The 17,705-nt window shown below is 37.3% G+C and overlaps 1 protein-coding gene across 1 annotated transcript in view; it reads left to right on the forward strand.

Moving 5' to 3' along the window:
* Positions 1–746: 746 nt before the first annotated feature.
* The window catches only part of shisa9a (shisa family member 9a), a 29,621-nt gene continuing 12,662 nt past the window's right edge, over positions 747–17,705 (forward strand). The window contains exons 1-2 of the mRNA XM_027137517.2: positions 747–1,562; positions 2,682–2,788. Coding sequence (XP_026993318.1) covers positions 1,054–1,562; positions 2,682–2,788 — 616 coding nt within the window. The 5' untranslated portion in view covers positions 747–1,053. The remainder of the gene's footprint in view (positions 1,563–2,681; positions 2,789–17,705) is intronic.

Below are 17,705 nucleotides of genomic sequence, written 5' to 3' on the forward strand. Positions count from 1 at the left end.
ATAAGATAAAGTTATAAATTTGACGGTAAAAAATATACATTACAAATCTGCATTTAGTCTATTGTGACAAACAGGCATTTTATTGATATTGCCATGCATACTATGGGCAACAGCTAATACAAAAACAACACAAAATCATTTAACAGCAGGGTCTGTGACATATTAAACTAATTTGTTCAGTATAGAGAAAATCATACGTGTATACTCATGATTAGGTTTTGTATTAAAAACTGACCTGTACTTTTGAAAGACGAATTGTTTTAGTTTAGATTGGCAAACACAGTTTATACTGTGAACACATGGGATGCTGACTTACACAACAGCTTACTGTATCTTGTCCTAAAGCACACAACCATCACGCTTCTGATATTTTTCACAACGTGACAGCAGAAGTCTGGAGAGAGAATCTCTGTGGTTGCTAAGAGGATAATTCAGGATCAGGGAATCACAACCAAAATAAAACAAAAAAGCTTTTGCAAATTGTACTGTTATGTTAAATCCATCCCTCCCTTCTTTTTCTTCTTTTAAAATTTCTTGTTGTGTCTGGGACTGTCTCTTTGCGTGTCTTTGTATCTCTCTTCGTGGGTTTTCTCTCTCTCTCTCTCTCTCTCTCTCTCTCTCTCTCTCTCTCTCTCTCAGGTTTTCTGGTGTGTCTCCGTGCACGAGACTCTCTCTCTCTCTCTCTCTCTCTCTCTCTCTCTCTCTCTCTCTCTCTCTCTCTCTCTCTCTCTCTCTCTCTCAGTGTGACGCGCAGAGTCCGCTGTTGCCCGCGGTTGAGCTCGAAGGCTCTGTGTGCGCACACAGCATCACTCACACAAAGCGTTGCGCGCTGCACTGAAACGGCTTAAAGTACAATAAAAAAAAACCTTTCAGTGCTCTTCGACTGAACGCACAGCAACCCATTCGGACTTTACTATTGCAGGTCCAAGAAAACTGGAAGAAAAGAAAATCTAAGAAAAAAAATGAAAAGCACTACGCATGGGTACAGTTCCATACTTATATTTCTGTTCTCTTCCACCTGCTAGCCACAGGCACTGATAGAACGGGAGCAGGATGAGATGGACGGTCTTGCTGTGGGAGTACCTGTTGGTGGAGGTCACGGCGTTGGTGTGCAGGGCGGATGGTGAAGCAGAGCGGCGACTCGAGGGATTCGTCGTGTTGTCGGGCTCAAACGGCTCCGAAGAGAGCGGTGTGTCCGAGAAGCCGCACACGCAAGACGAGTGTCGCGGCTACTACGACGTGATGGGTCAGTGGGACCCGCCGTTCGTGTGCCGCACGGGCACTTACCTGTACTGCTGCGGCACCTGTGGCTTCCGCTTCTGCTGCGCTTACAAGAGCTCGCGCCTGGATCAAAGCTTGTGCACAAACTACAACACACCAGTGTGGCTCAAAGGCCAAACGCCGTACAAGAAGACGGATCCGAGGCATGATCCGACAAAGGACAAAACCAACTTAATCGTATACATCGTTTGTGGAGTAGTGGCCATCATGGCGCTCGTCGGGATTTTTACCAAACTTGGATTGGAAAAGGCGCAGAGACCTCACAGGGAAAACATGACTCGGTAGGTTAAAAGTACTTTACTGTGATGTTTTTTAAACTATTGCTTTCTCTCAATATATCTGATGTGCGTAAAAAGGCGTGAGTTCAAAATAGCTCTTAGTCAAATGAACTACAGGACAGAGGAGATTGGCAAACTGCCTGCTTCGAACTCACTGCGTTATGATATAACATTTCATGTTAAATAGTGCCAATAAGAACCTAAGTATATGCGTATACACCTTTTAGCGTGAAAAATGCTAGACCAGTAGATAACTGGAAGAAACCCAGATGACGTGACGTGAGCCAAGATTTTTAATGTGCCCTATGGGACTACAAGACCTTTGCATTTCTCATTACCCGTTCTGTAGTTTACAGTAAGAAAACAAACGAGAAAAACTATTTAAAAAAAACTTTTCCTAAGAATCCAGTTCAAAGCAAAGTCTATACTACTGCATTTGGCCGAACATTTCCTTTTTTTTTGAGCTTCGTGTTGTGAGCAGCTCGCCAGCAGAAAACCGACTTCAGTCACCTGCTGTTTTTAGTTTTTCTGACTTAGAAAAATGGCATTGAGCTGCTAGATATATTTCAGGATGCGTTTGGGATGTGGTTAGTAGCTTGAACAATTTTTTTTTTTGATAAAGTTACGGTTAATATCGTTTCCCTCGTACCGGTCTCTCAGCACCTTGGACAGCAACTACACCGTAGCTTCTTTATGAAAATATTACTATTACTGTAATAATAATAAACTATTTACTGAGAAATAACTTTCTGTAAGCTAACATGATCTATTTCTAAAATGGAAGTATATTAATTAATTAATTAATTAATTATTAATTTTATTTTTTTTTTACATCTAAAAAAGTAAACAAACCTTTAGTATTGTGTCTGATATTGCGTTCTCATTAACAGTTTCTCAAAATTGTTAAATGCCCTTTAGGAACTGGATCAAGATTTTTTTTTTTTTAACATATCAGCAGGAAGGTAGATCTCCAGCAGAAATGCTAGTGACCACTGTTTTAGTTTTACATACATTATCTAACTTCTACACGGGAAAAGTTTAAATATGCTTATGCATACATTTAACTTTCATGGCATATCCAGTATTGTTCACTAATTAAGTAAAATGTTTGTTTTCTGACAGAGCTGTAGCAAGTGTGTTGCAAGGTGCCTGTCAAGCTGAACATGAAGAAGCCATCGGAAGACACGTACAGAACTATGACAACATGCAAGCGAGGGCAAACAATATGCGTAAGTCAAATTTGGAGTTGCTTTTGCCTTACTATAATGTTTCATCAGCTGTGCAGGAGCACAAGACAGCAACACATTGCCACACTTCAAGCATGTTTATATGTCTAGGTTGAGATGGAATTACACAATATAAGATATAATGAAAAGGTGAATTCCTTCAGCATGTGCTCACATAAGGCTGCAAATGCAATACGGCTCAAATAGTGCATGAATATACAGACTTTATGAAATATCATGTCTTTATGTTTAAAATAAAAAAACTTTTGTCTATTTGTGATAACCCTTAGTCTGTGCAATTATGTGTTAGAAGAACCAGGTTATTGAATGTGAAAGCATTGGGAGATTTGGGCTGCAGCTGTTGTTTTGTGTATTGTGATTGTACTACACTGGAATCAATCAGCTCGAAGTGAATGGCTCATTGTGGTCTGTTTAAACACATCTCTAATTTAATTCCCTTCCATGATGATTACATCATCCCCTGTGTGTCTATTAAAGGATTAGAGGGAACCATTTTGGTTTGAATGTTAGACTTTAGATTGTTTTCAGTTTGTTTCATCACTTAAATGATGATACTCCAAGCAGCAGGGTTTATTGCAGATACTTAATTCCAACATTTGTAATGTAATAGCTGTAAACTCTTTTTATGATCCTTATTGTACAGAATTTGTTTAGCTTCTTTCATTTATAAGGCACTGACTAAACTGTATCACAGCAAGAACAGTTTGTAGGCTATGTCTGAGAAGTCCAAAGGATGCATGCAGAGTAAACTGAGGTTATGTTTCATGGTGTGTTTTTATGAGGCTTATTGTTGTTGGGTTTTTTTTACACTTTTTTAACTTAAAGTTTGTGTATGTGGTTTTTAAACACTTGTATTCCAAATGTTTTTTGTTCACAATCATATATTTGGATAGTGCAACAGAGCATTGGGACATTTTGTAGGTGGTACAACATTAAGGCTATTAAAATTCTCATTAAGACACTTGATTACTCAGTGTATGTTTTAATTAATTGTCTGTTTCACATCAACTACAAATAAGCCCTCAGGAACTTGTACAATACAAGTATATTTTAAGTCTGTATTAAATGGCAAGGACAAACATGTTGTATTCAGAAATCACTCACTAGCAAAGCTTAATAAGGTTAATAAGATAGAGTGACTCATGCTTAATTGTATTGTTCTCTTTACGATTATTATTGTTCCTTGTTATAATCATGGATAGAGGCTAGGAGTTAAACTGATAACACAGGGGCATGTTGTTAGAAAGGTGATCTAATCATTTGATTTTGGTGTTAAAGTGTAAGTTATACACAGTACACCCATTCATACGTTTGTCCCTCTACTACTCAGATCCATTTTGGGCTTTGCTTGCCCTACATTTCCAAGAATAGGAGATCTTAGGTGGTGCCACAAGAGACAGCTCCAGTAGAAATGCTGAACAAATAAAACCTTTCATGACATTTTAAAAATTTTAGACAAAAAAGGAGAAAATAATCATCCAAAATGTTTATTGAAAGAAAGATATACAGTAGAGCAAAAGAAATTTGGAATTGAAAAAATTGCACTGAGATCCAGGTGTGAATTCCCTGAGTGCACAGATCACAGGTCCAATTTCCACTGTCTGAAATAGTACATGAAAAATCCTGAACAGATTAAAAATGAGTGTCACTAGCAATCCCTCTCAGTCTTAATCATTTCAGATTTATTAACAGTACTCACTCCACATTCGGATTGGTCTCATCACTGTTACAGACAGAAAGACCTGGAATTCTTTTAGTCTGTTCTAGAATATTAGAATGGCTAAAGAAAAACAGGAATTTTGTGGATGAAGCCATAAAATCCTCTTACAAAAGAAGCAAACAGAACAATTAGAGAAAGCATCTAAGAGAATGTTTCTAATGCTGTCCTTGGGAGTTGTTATTTCTTCCCAATCTTTTTTGTTTGTTTATGGCCACACACACACACACACACACACACACACACACACACACACACACACACACACACACACACACACACACACACACACACACACACACACAAACACACACAAGAACTATGTTTCTGGGGTTTAGTTTAGTACTTTGGCTAAAATAAATTTCCTTAATGCGGTTTCTCAATGAGCCTATTATTTCTCATTTATTAGTGCCTTGTGCTAGCAGACATCTGGAATCGATCAGTGTCTGTAATCATCTGAGATACTGGAGCGAGATATATGTCCCCAAGACTAAATCCACAGCAAAATCCCCAACGCTAAACTAAAGCTTACTTTGTGCATTTGTATTCTATTGGACTAAGCTTCACATATGTTGATTTAACAATGTAAGCGTTACTTCAGGGCTGGGAATTTTATTTGTGTGTGTATTAAATTTTCAGTTTAGTCTCATTGTCTGTATTCTGAAAGTGGCTGTTGAGCTTTGGATTTATTAGGTCTTATTATTTTGGTGTTTTTTGATGCCATTACAAAAGCATTCATTGCTATCCGTTGTGATTTAAAGGATTTCATTACTTGTAAGCAGGACATTAAAAAGATACAGCAGATTGAAGTCAGTTAGAGACTCATTATGTACCACTTCATGTTTTTTGTATATAAAATGTACAAACCTGCTTCTAAAAGTGACACTGGAGCATTTTGTAAACTCTCTGTGTGGTATGTGTTGTGTCAGTAGTAATGAATGCCCTGATTTTCCATACAGCAAAATAAAAATAAAAAAGTAGTCTTTGCCAATTTAAATGTCTTTTTAGTAAGAGTATCTTTTTGAAGGCTGAATAGCTTCCACTTACAATTACCAATGAGAATAATCAACCCTTTAATTCAGTGAGATATAAATATTCATAATGTAAAAGGATATGACACTAAAAAATTGAAGTTATTATTCATTTCATAAATTAACTGTTTCTGTATAGAAGCGTCTGTTGTGATGACTGAAAAGCAAAAAATGATGAGGAAACAGATTTGAAATGGGAACATGATGATTACTAAGGCAGGCACACCACAGAACAATGGAGAATATATTAGATTAGAAATAATGCAAAATGATCAGGCTCAATGACTGTCCAAAATATCTAAAAAATTAAAATGAAAGAAGAAATCCAGACAGATAATAACAAATGATACATTTATGTCTTAGTAATGTTTGAGCCAGGAGAATAGCTTTTTCGACTCTGTACTGGTGAAAGAAATACCAATCTTTCAAAAAATATTACATCATTTGTTTTGGTAGCAGAATTTTCCAGCAGTAATGGAAGGTCATAGCATTTAATTTATAGTATATTCATAATCATCAGACTATTCAATAAGCCCTTGTGCCCTGTGGATGGGAAAGCTTCATCATGGGATAAAGGTGATTACTCAGAATTGCTCTGTATGGACCCAAAAAAGCTGTATGTTTAAAGGCAACCCCTTTTTTTAAACCTTGTACTTTAAACCTCCTTCTTTAAACTTGTGATCAAGTGAATATATTTATCATCAAAGTCCATGATCTGTACTATGGTTCTATTTTACTGAGCAGTGCTTGATTGATTCCCAAGACAAGGGCTGGAAAGTAAACCAGTTTTTTTAAATGTTTTTTTTTGAACCACTACATTATATAGTGACCGATATGACCATTAACTCTTCTGTATGCAACCGAAAACACCTAAAGCTTATATTACATATAATGATTATAGATCTGTTTCTCCTGTAACTGTGTAATGATATACCATGGAAATCCAAAAGCAGGACATTGCTAGTCACAAGTTTTAAATAAAATACAGTCAAATCAGATGGCTGTTTTAAAAGGACCTATTTTAAAAAAAAAAGATTTATTTTATATCATAAGGTTTTCATCTAGTTCCATATTTTGTTGATAAATATGCCTATTTTTATATAAATTTTCATTCTAAAATTGAAGCCAAGATAAATATTAATACCTGGCTTTTGTGCAATCTCTGACCATATTAAACATGTGGTTGGTTTATAAACTGCTTTCATTTCAAGCAAGGAGTTGAGTTTCTTGCTAATAAGTACGATATTGCTCATTGCCGTAGGTCTAAAGATGAGCAGTAATCGCAAAGACGGATTAAAGCTCCATTAAGCTGTCTGAAATTCCTTATGGTGAGAAATCCTCCTTAATCTTTAGCCTTTGTGAAGGACTTCTCATTTTCACAATGTTCCATTGTGAAGAACCCATGTGTTTTGCTCTTAGTTCTCAATGACAACACTTTATATACAGTATATATAATCCACTGCAAGGCAAGACTCTTTCTCTCTTCTCTTTTTTTTCCAAGGCTGTTGGCGTTGGGTGAAAACACGGAGTGTATGGCCTTGGCAGCATATCAGCCTTCTCTCTTGAGACTCTGTCCCACCCTGATTACTGGGCCATGGTTTATGCTCCTTGAGGCAGGCAACATATTTCTGTTGGTTCACTGAGCACAATCACTAACACTGCCATGCTAACATGACAGGACACCCCTGCCGGGGGTATATTGGGACCAGCTTGGTCCACGCTCCTGGAGAACTACATCAAGCAATACTGGCTCAGTATTTGCACCCGGAGGACAGGCTGGCAGTCTATTTCCTCATGGGTGCCAACACATTGGGGAAAGGGACATGTGGTCAGTTAATGTGCGTCACTAAAACAGGGCACATACAGGTCTTGTACTTGGTGCCAGCACCAATTTTATTTCAGATATAAAGTCTACTGTTGCAAAAAGTTGGTTTTTATTGAGAGTACTGTAAAGTCTAAAGAAATTTGTAAAAAGACTATAACATATTTAAAAAATAAAGAGAGACGGCGTAAGAAAATCCATGTACAATCCATGCATTTCTGTCATTGTGTTGCGTAAATGAAAGGTTTGCTTCACTAGGTGAAAATAAATCACAGAAAAAATAACATTGTTGTGGGAAATTATACTGTAGGGAAAATTATACTTTGCCCTTTATTCACTGTTTTCTTCTGTCATATATGCAAATGCACCATTTGACTGTCTGTAGCTCGTAGACGCTGCCTCTGGAACTCACACAGACACAGATCATGAATTTAATTTCTTTCAGGAGCATTAAATAGGATTGTTGATATGGCCTCATTCCAGGTTCTTCTATGACTTTGTAGTTATTATACCCAAAACTGTCACATACAAATAACAGTATTAGTCATATTTGTCTATGACTAAAGCACTGTGTTGAAAGATGTAAACACATAGCAATAGAGGTGACAGTGGCAAGGGACAACTCCCTGAGTTTTCTTTAATATTTGTAAAACATTACATATTTTAGTGAATATGCTTTTCAGAGTAAGAGTCTTGTTGATTAGCAGTACATTGCCCTGTAAACAAAAGTTAAAAACCTATACTGTTCCTAACTGATGTTTAATCTGCAGTTTATTTCTCATCCCTTTAAGACCAGCTCCATTCCAATTTCCTTTATAAACCTCAATTAAGTATTGTATTGATCAGTACCTGCTGGGCTCCATTCTTTTCACTTTCCTCACGTAACAAATGCACATTGTCACTGTACACACAAACACACACACAGAAAAAATTCATTTCATTACATGGAGTATTCAGCAATGAAGTGACAGATTAATGGATTTTTTTTTCCAGCAGAACATTTAGCATCGTTAAACTGTTTATCATTTCACATGACAGAGATTGGATTTATTTCTATTGTCTGTCTGTGTAGCTCAGACTGTACATGGACAAAGTCTCATCATGGATGATATGGAATTTTGTAGCGCACTTTTAGAAAATTTACTCGTCAAAATGGTCCTCCTCAAATTACTTGTGTTCTTCCCCAAACTGTTGCCTCAAAGTTAAAAGCACACAATTGTATAGAATTTCTTTGTAGGCTGTTCCCTTCACTGGAACTAAGAGGCCTAAACCTGTTCTAGCATAACAGTGTCCCTGACCACTACGTAAGGTCCATGAGGATATGCTTTGACCTGGTTGGACCATAAGAACCTGCACAGTTACAAACTTAAACCCTACTGAACTCCTTTTGGATGAACTGGAACATGGACTGCACCCCAGACATGGCCTGTCCTCACTAATGCTCTTGTGGCTGAATGAACACAAATCTCCAAAGCCATGGAAAATCTTCTTGAATGGGATGTTCAAAAAAGGGAGTGATGGTCAGGTGTCTAAAAATGTTTAGCCACATAGAGTATAACATGATACAATATGTAGAAATGAGTAATTATTACACCAATTTCTATGAGCAGGTTAAATGCACAGGCTGAAGTAAAACATGGTAAATAACCATATAAGAGGTACACTTACCATATAGTCTCTGATTATACACTAATCATTCATAGGCTTATTTAATAAAGGGGACAGTAAGTATACATAGGGCACAGTGATGTTACTGTATCTGATACACATAGCCATAGTCTCTTAAACCCAATAGTATGTAATAGAGTTTGTCTGACAAATTGTGCAATTCACAAAGTGGCCCTATAGGTTAGATGGGTGATGTGTGTGTGTGTGTGTGTGTGTGTGTGTGTGTGTGTGTGTGTGTGTGTGTGTGTGTGTGTGTGTGTGTGTTTTACCAAGACCTACATTCAAGGTTCTTCAAATTTAAGCCAGATTTCTTCAGATTACTTTTAGGAATCTTATAGCATTATTTGATTTAGGTTTATACCTAGGGGAAAGCACCCAGGTATAATATGATAACCAAATATTCATTGCTGAAAGTGTTTTTTTTATTCAAATCAGTCAGTCATGTTATAGTAATAATCACATGCTAGGCAATATCACCATATTTCTGTTCTAAAATATTAAGCCATGAGGAATGATAACTGCAGGCAAAGTTGCTATGTTCTTAGTTGGCAAAAGAGTTTTAATCTTGCTCAAGGGCATTTTCTGGCTCCATATGGGTTTCCCCTACTACAAGATTTATTTTTTCCTCAGAAGAAATGTATGCCTTAGTATCAGTGATTTTTTTCCGTTTTATCACAAGCACATCCTCTGCCATGAATAACTGTCTCTTGAACATGGTTGCTAAGGCACTTTCTTTGGCCTTATGAGCTTCCAGAAGAAAAGAGTAGAAGTACAGTGCATATATGGATACATAAACGATCAGAATGCCAGATAGCGTAGTTTTAACAAAAATAAAGACTCATGCAAAACTAAAATCACAGTGCAAGTTGAATCACAACTATGGGGATTCCGAGTGCTGCAGCTGAAAATCACCCTATCACTGGAAGGCCGTAAGTTGAAATCCCACTGATGCCACAGCCATCTGTGGCCGGGGGTGCAAGAGAGCATAATTGGTTATACTTTCTGGTTGAGAGGGATCACATTACATTCTCCCCTGTGAGGTCATGTATTCAGAAAAGGACAGTTAGAGATTTCTTGTGAGTGTGTTCAGCTGCCCTGTGATGAGATTTGGTGGCTGGCTTAACGAGTTTCGGAACAAGCACATGCTAGCTTTCACCCTTATAGGTTTATAGCTGTTGCATGATAGGGAAGAGTTAGATAGTGGGTGGGAATGGATAAAGAAATCAGGGGACTTTCTGATAAGAGCTTCACAATGAAATCAGTGTATTCCATTATTAAAAGCCGAGGCTGATAACATACATAATGCAAAGCTGGTATCTCTGATATTAAAAATTCTTGCATATGATTTTCATTGTTGGCATATGAGAGGATTCTGATCTATCTCTACTGAATATATTTCTCATAACTATTAGAATGCACTGGGTACTATACGTTTAGTGGAAAAACGATGTTTCAATAGTGAATCTACTGGAATTAATGAGACTATTTTTAGACTATTGCAATTAGTTGTTCTGTATTATTAGAAATAAGCTCTTCTAATGGGGTTTAATTTTGTTAATATTAGAGATGAAGGCATCATTTCTAGTCTAGCATTACCATAGTCCTGTCTAATTTCATTTAAGCAATAAATAGGATACATTGCTACAGTAAGTTGACTTAGTTCACTGCGCCTGGTAAAATAATTCTATAGTATGTTTGGCATATACAGTTTGGCCACACAAGATTGTTTGACTGTTGGTAAAATACCATGATATAAGCACAAAAATAAACATCACAGGGTGGGCAAGATAAGCCTCTGAGGAGATAATACTTGGCGTCTTGCAATCAGAGTGCTGAAATTATTTCTGCGCTGCCTGCGTTTTGCTAATATCAAAAACAAGTTGCAGACATGAGAAGAAAAGTGCTTTTCTGATGTGGAACTCATGGGCCAAGCTGCCCTTCTCATACTGTCATCCCTAAAGATGTGCAGCTCCTAAAATATTCTCATGCATCTTTAATGAATTTCTGGAAAGGTGTCTCACTGTTGTCTTGGTCTTTTTATTGTCTGATTTATAGTGACCTTGGCATATTCAATCCCAGTAGATGATCATATGCTGAGCATTCCAGAAATTTAGTAGAACAAAAAAAAACCAAAGGATACAAAGATAAATTACGTAGAGGTCAAATAAATGGTACAGCCTAGGCAGGCAGTGCTACCATTGTACCTCAAGTGCCATAAGATAAACATTTATGGACAGTAAGTACCAACAAAGGGCAGCCAAAACAAAACAAACTCTACCAAGTGTTTTCCAGCCAGAGCTGGACAGGATCATATTATCTATAGACCACAGAATACTGTATGTACCCCAGTCCATCTCCTCAGTCCAAGTACAATACATTACTCTGGAGTCTGTCTCACTAAAAAACATTTCTGTATATCTTGTGTGCACACAGTAAAAACAGGCCCAGGAGTCCTACAAGCTAATTATACAGGATGATGTGATATGTATCACCATGTCCATAGAGTGGGAAAAGCACCCTAATTTTTAATCATTAATTCCCAAGACAGCCTTGTCTGGAAATGCTTAGTCATTTGTGTCATTTACTATAGCCAATTCTCTACTCTCAAATGGGAAAAAGACTAAACACTGCTGCAAATAAATTCAACAACTACGGCTATTTGCAGGACACTTCTCTGTATTATGTGCCACTAACCACCCTGGAGCTGAAAATAGTCAAGGGGCTGATAAAAAAAATCACTAATATATTATTAAAAAAAAACATTGGGAGTGACTATGGCTAAAAGACTAGGCACGACAGAGATCTGCCTGTTGATGGTATGGGGCCAGAAACAATAAATCACCTTTCCTGGACCTTGACCATGAAACACTAATGATGCAATGCAGCAGGTACTACCTCCCCCAACACAAGATAAGTCACTTGTTGAATGAAGAAAGACACTTGCTGGTGGGTTTCAGCCTCAAGCCAGTATGCACCCTCTCATTGAAGAGAACACTACTCTGAGTGGTGACCAAGCTTGTGCAGAAAAATAAATCGTACATCCCACAATGCTGATGTCCCTATTCCACCAGTATGAACCGCTTCTATGATGACCTCAATTTTCCTGGCTGACAAATTTCCTGCCCTCAGCCTTGGACTCATCTGGTACAACTGTTTGAGGGCAATCAGTGAGAGGATTATGGCCCAGAGGCTTATGGAAAACCACATCCATCACTACTCAAAGGTAATGGTTCAGTGGAAGTTCAAAACCTGGATAATCTGGCAGTTGGTATTTCTAGTAAAATCTGTCAGAATCATCAAATAGATTGGTTGAAAATGAAAGTTTTTATAAGCTCCTCATTCTAAGAGCAATACACATATTGGTGCATGAGTGTGGCACACAATATGAAATGGTGTATGCAACTGAGATACAATATTCTGCCTGGCATGAGGCTGTGTGGTTTGCTCAATGTTACCCGAGCGGCTCTCATAATATTGCAGATGCAACAGCAAATAAAATGGGTTGGATCTGTAGTTCAAAATATGCAAAAAGCCTCAGACAGGATCTTCTCAACAACAGACGTACCAGACTTGTGAATTTCAGCTTTTTTGTCATGCTGATTATGACAAATATAAAGTGCTAGACACACTACATGGGGCCAGATAAACGTGGACATCATAACACTAGAAAAGGATGTGCAGCCTTTAAAGTTTTTATCTTGACCTAGCATAAACAAAACACTCTTATTATGTCAGAGTATTAGCACTGAACTCATTCACAGCACTTTCAGATCTGACCGGGAAAACTAGCCAGAGACAGTAAAGTGGACCCTGGCACTAATACAACCTTTTGCTGGCTAAAGGAAGCCCTTTCATCTGAACCAGTGCCCACAAATTATCACTTCTATTTCAGCCATGCAAACAGAATGGTTAAATGCTGAAAGGGTGGGACTCAGGTACACCAAACGCACTAAAAGATTGGCACTATGATCAATGACTTCACTGCCACTAAGAGAATGCTCACATTGTAAATATAAGTATACGTGCATTAGGCTGGGATAGGATGGCACTTGGCTGGATGTCCCTTATTTTGGCAAGACACCTCCATCTGACAGTGCATGGAGGTTAAAATAGTTATCTTGCATAAATCAGGAGAATTCAGGGATAACAGTTAAGTAGCTGTAATCATAAACAGTGTACTAATCCTGTTCTTAGCTTTTCCCCAAATAAGCCAGCAAGGCGATAAGAACCAGTCCAATAGAGCAAAGTTTCTTCACAATTCCACCATGCCGTATTCCTTCATTAAAGCCCTCACAATGAGCAGATTAAAACACAATATAACTCATTATTCCCTGCACTTTAATACTCGCTACTTCTTAATTTAGGTCTGAAACACTGCATTAGCCCACCTTGTGTAAACCTCTGGTTTACAAAACAGCATATAGTATATACTAGACTGTTGAAGGTTGCTTTAGCACTTGAACAGATAGTGTTTATTATATGTTTGTCTCTGTGTTTATTTTAAATAAATAAAACCATATGAGTTGTTTGATAGAATTCTTGCTTTGGCTTTAGATTGCTTTTCATCATTTCCACCAATTCCTACCTTCTAGCTGGCTAGCTCTCTTCTATCACACAATAGTTAACATCTAGGTAAGATGAGGGCCACCATGAACTACCTCCAAAACACTTGAAGACAGTCAAAGGGCACCTGAACATACTCAAAATAAAAATGCTACTCGCCACATACACAGCATGCTGCATACAAATGCCCAAAACAAGCTAGTGCCACTCAGACTGATAGGGGAGAGAGTAATACCATCTTACACATATTGAGGACAGAGCCAGTTATGCTCTCGGACTCATGATCACAGATAGTTTTGGTATCGTCAGATTTTAGTTTAGTGATCTCCAAACTGTAAGGCAGCTGCATTTTTGTTTTGCCATTCAGGAGCCTTTATCTCAGCTTAGAAATCCTTGGGTGAAGCAAAAGACAACATACATTCATGAGCTTGATTCATCACGAGCCTAGCAAGCCTTGATGGATGGCTCCTCTCAAGAGGTGACAGTTCGCAGGTCAGCATTTGAAATGGAAATAGTTTGTTTCAGTTTGTTTATTAACCTATGATGGACATTACAAATGTTATAGCAGCTACAGCCCAAAATTACATCAAGCGTACTTTGTCTATATAATACTTATATTAAATATGACTCAGAAGTTAAAACATTGTTATGCTTGTCATTTTTTTTAGGTAAATCTTTGTTATACTTGTTTCTTATTTTTAATGTTCTTTTTATATATAGCTAGTTGTTGCACTTTGGGTGGCATTAGCTTTAAATGAAAAGCATGGGTAATTCAATTAGGGCTAAGATTCATTTGTGAGAGTCCCCAAATATTAATGTTTAGCTTAAAGTGGTCTAACGGAAAGCCTTTTCTCAGTCGGAAGAAGAATTGAAAATGGTTAGCGTAAAAGAAAACAGGGTTTTGAATTAGTTTTACTCTTTCAGGGTTCACAGCACTTACTCTTTGCAGATACATTTTTGGCCTTTGTCAGACAAAGCAAAGAGGTTTTGGACAGGACCAAGGGGCTGCAGGAAACAGCCTCACAGCTCCAAGGCACCTTGTTCAATCCTGAGCTTGCGTTCCTGTCTGTGTGGGATTTTACATGTTCTCTGGCATATTCACACTGCAGCGGACTGGTATTTCACCAATGGTATTTCACCAATGTTTCTGGGATAGTCTGCCCTCACCACAGCTCTGATGTAATATGTTACTGAATAAATGATAAATGAATTATTTATAGTATTGCACACATCCTCAGAGTTGAGGAGATGAGGAGCAGCTTAAGCCATATCCATGGATGTATATTCCAATAGAGTATACATTGATCGATGGAGAAAATGGAGATTTGATCCAGGTTTGTGTGTGAATGTTCCCACTTCAGGTATTCCTGCTTTAATTTCTCATATAATCATATAATAACTCATATCCTAACCACCTTTAATTCTCACTTTCACACCTGTATTACTCACTCTTACATGGTTAAAAGTATATAAGGCAGTGTCATGGTTAAAGGTATATAAGGCGTATAAACACACATGCAAACGCATTTCCAGCTTGTTCTAGCATCATTTTTAGGTGTGCTGAAAGTGATGTATTGTCAGCTTTGGCTCATATCGGAGGTTTATTGGAGCATGTTCATTTGGTATTCTGATTGATTGTGCTGTCAAAGAGAAATTGTTTTGAAAATGAACAGAATTAGAAACCACCTGCCCCAAAGTTGTTGCTGCCTTTTGATGTTACAATTCTATCACACAGTGTGCTCATCATCCCATTCTATTTTTCGTTTTTTTTTTTCTTGAAAAAAATTATTTCGATCAATGTTAAGTTAGGGTTACTAATGTATGTATAATAGGGATTTTGTTTAGGTTAAGAATAAAATAAATGTTAATAAATACATTTCATTTAGCAAGCAGTTTAACCAGCTGGACTGTACCTTTTTCATTCAAGGATATTCTTCATTTATTGTGAGAAAAGACAATATGAGGCACTATTCACTTGCGGATCAGTTTGCTCCCTATCATAGCCCAGCAAACAATAAAGTAAACTCTTTGAAATGAAATATATTTTAATAAAGATATGAAGTTTCCTTTTTGTCAGTCTTCCTGTCGCAGATAACATTTAAACACACTTCACTGCCTTTGGGCTGACTCACACAACTGTACACTGTTAGACTTGCCTTTTGTTTATTGATTTGAGAAGCAAATATATACTATGATTATGAGGACATCAGTGTTTGTAGCACTAATCTAAAAACCTCACACATTCTACAAGATATATACATGCTATATCTGTGATTTAATTCAATTCAAGGCTAAAAAAATGTTGTGTCTTTTGCAATTGGCTCAGTCCTTAACCTTCCTCGAATTATTAAAATATCTCAGCTATGTATCAACAGATCAAAATAACTCCAAATATAATGGTCTAATATAATAACTATAATATTTTTTTCACTTTTTTTGCCAGTTTGTTAACTAGACAAATATATGAATTTTATCACTACACTACACAACAATTCAGGTGTCAGTCAATTTTGTGGTGTTGTCTATTGATGGTACGATGATGTTCCAAATGCTTATTCAAGACCATGTCAGGATTATGTATTTTTCGTGCACTCTGAAGTAACTGTTTGAACTGGTGTCTCATTTCCTGCAGATCTATATAGTGCTGTATACTGTAAAGTGACTGATTGTGCAAAGTTCACAACGTACATTGCCTTTCATTTAAAAGTGTCGCTAATGAATTGCTGAATCCAGTCTGATAGAAGCTGAATACGTATTTCATGTCCATTCACTTCCATTGATTGCAAAGACTGTTTCTAAGCATGTGGGTGGTGGAAACCATGTGTCATATTAAGCATAAATGAAACAAAAAACAGATGTGTTCACATGACAAGAGGCAAGCATGAGGATAAGATGATGTAAAGGCAATTTGCAGCTAAAAACTTGGGAGGAAACTTTCCCTATAGAGATGAGTCAGATCCAAACACAAAGCAAAACACGCTGAGATATAGCAATTGAACAAAACTAAGCATGGGATCACTCCCACTTAGCTGCTACTTTTGTCAATTTTTCAAGTGAGTAGGCTGAGAAATCTGTGGTGAACAAAATGAACAGCATGTAACAGCAGCGATTTTGTCCAAAGCAAAAAATTCTTTACAAAAATGTGTTGTTATTGATGGTATTCTGTCACTTCTGTTCTTTTAAAATCAATAAGGCCTTTGGTTTGGTTTGTAATTTTAGGCTTCACTTAAAAGAATCATGTTAGATCACATCCAAGTTTTCCATTAAAAATGAGCTCTTGACCCTTCCAGCCTTTTTGTAATTTTTATGGCTTGAATATGAAAAAAATATCACTTTTAAACATTAAAAGCAATTCAAACTGTCGAAGTAAATTTGCCTTGACAAATGGGAATAATTTGCACGCAGTGAAGTCCACAATACTGAAATACTGTTTATTTCATGTTTTTACACACTTCTATTTTTAAAAAGCCAAAAGGTCTCATCATTTAAAGAAAGCCATCAACTAGGTATTGCAGTGTGCACCCCTTGAGGGCAGAAGATAAATAACACAAACAGCAATTTTGCCCATACAGACATCAGTCAATATTTTATCGTCATGCTTGAACTGTCAGGGGGAGATGCAAAGCTAATATGAAAGTAATATATTTGCCTTTGCATCAATCGATTTTTTAACATCTATACTAAGAAGTTGAGATTTGTATTAAATTAATGATTTATTAATGATTAATGATTAATGAAGGAGTGTTGAGACATGTAGCATAAAGTGCTAAAGAATGGGACATGAACAGTTTCCCGTTATAGCGGCACAATCCATACAACGTTGCTGCCGTTGTTTACTTTGTGAAATACTGTGTGGTATATCGTATTTGAGTGTGCAGTCTGGAGGTTGGATTCTGCGTGTTGACTGGTGTTGTGTGACTCATTGCATGGCGCTTGGCGCCAACGTTTGTCAGCAACCCTGCAGCAAGGCTAAGTGATTAATTAGTCACAACAGGAGTGACTTGCTGACAGATATGCCAGACAGGTTACACTGCTTTGATCGTCATTCACTGCTGACAATCTATCTCCACCTACCAGAGCAAGGTGAGTGTTGAAATC

Source organism: Tachysurus fulvidraco, chromosome 8 (assembly GCF_022655615.1).
Source record: "Tachysurus fulvidraco isolate hzauxx_2018 chromosome 8, HZAU_PFXX_2.0, whole genome shotgun sequence".
NCBI classification, from domain to species: domain Eukaryota; kingdom Metazoa; phylum Chordata; class Actinopteri; order Siluriformes; family Bagridae; genus Tachysurus; species Tachysurus fulvidraco.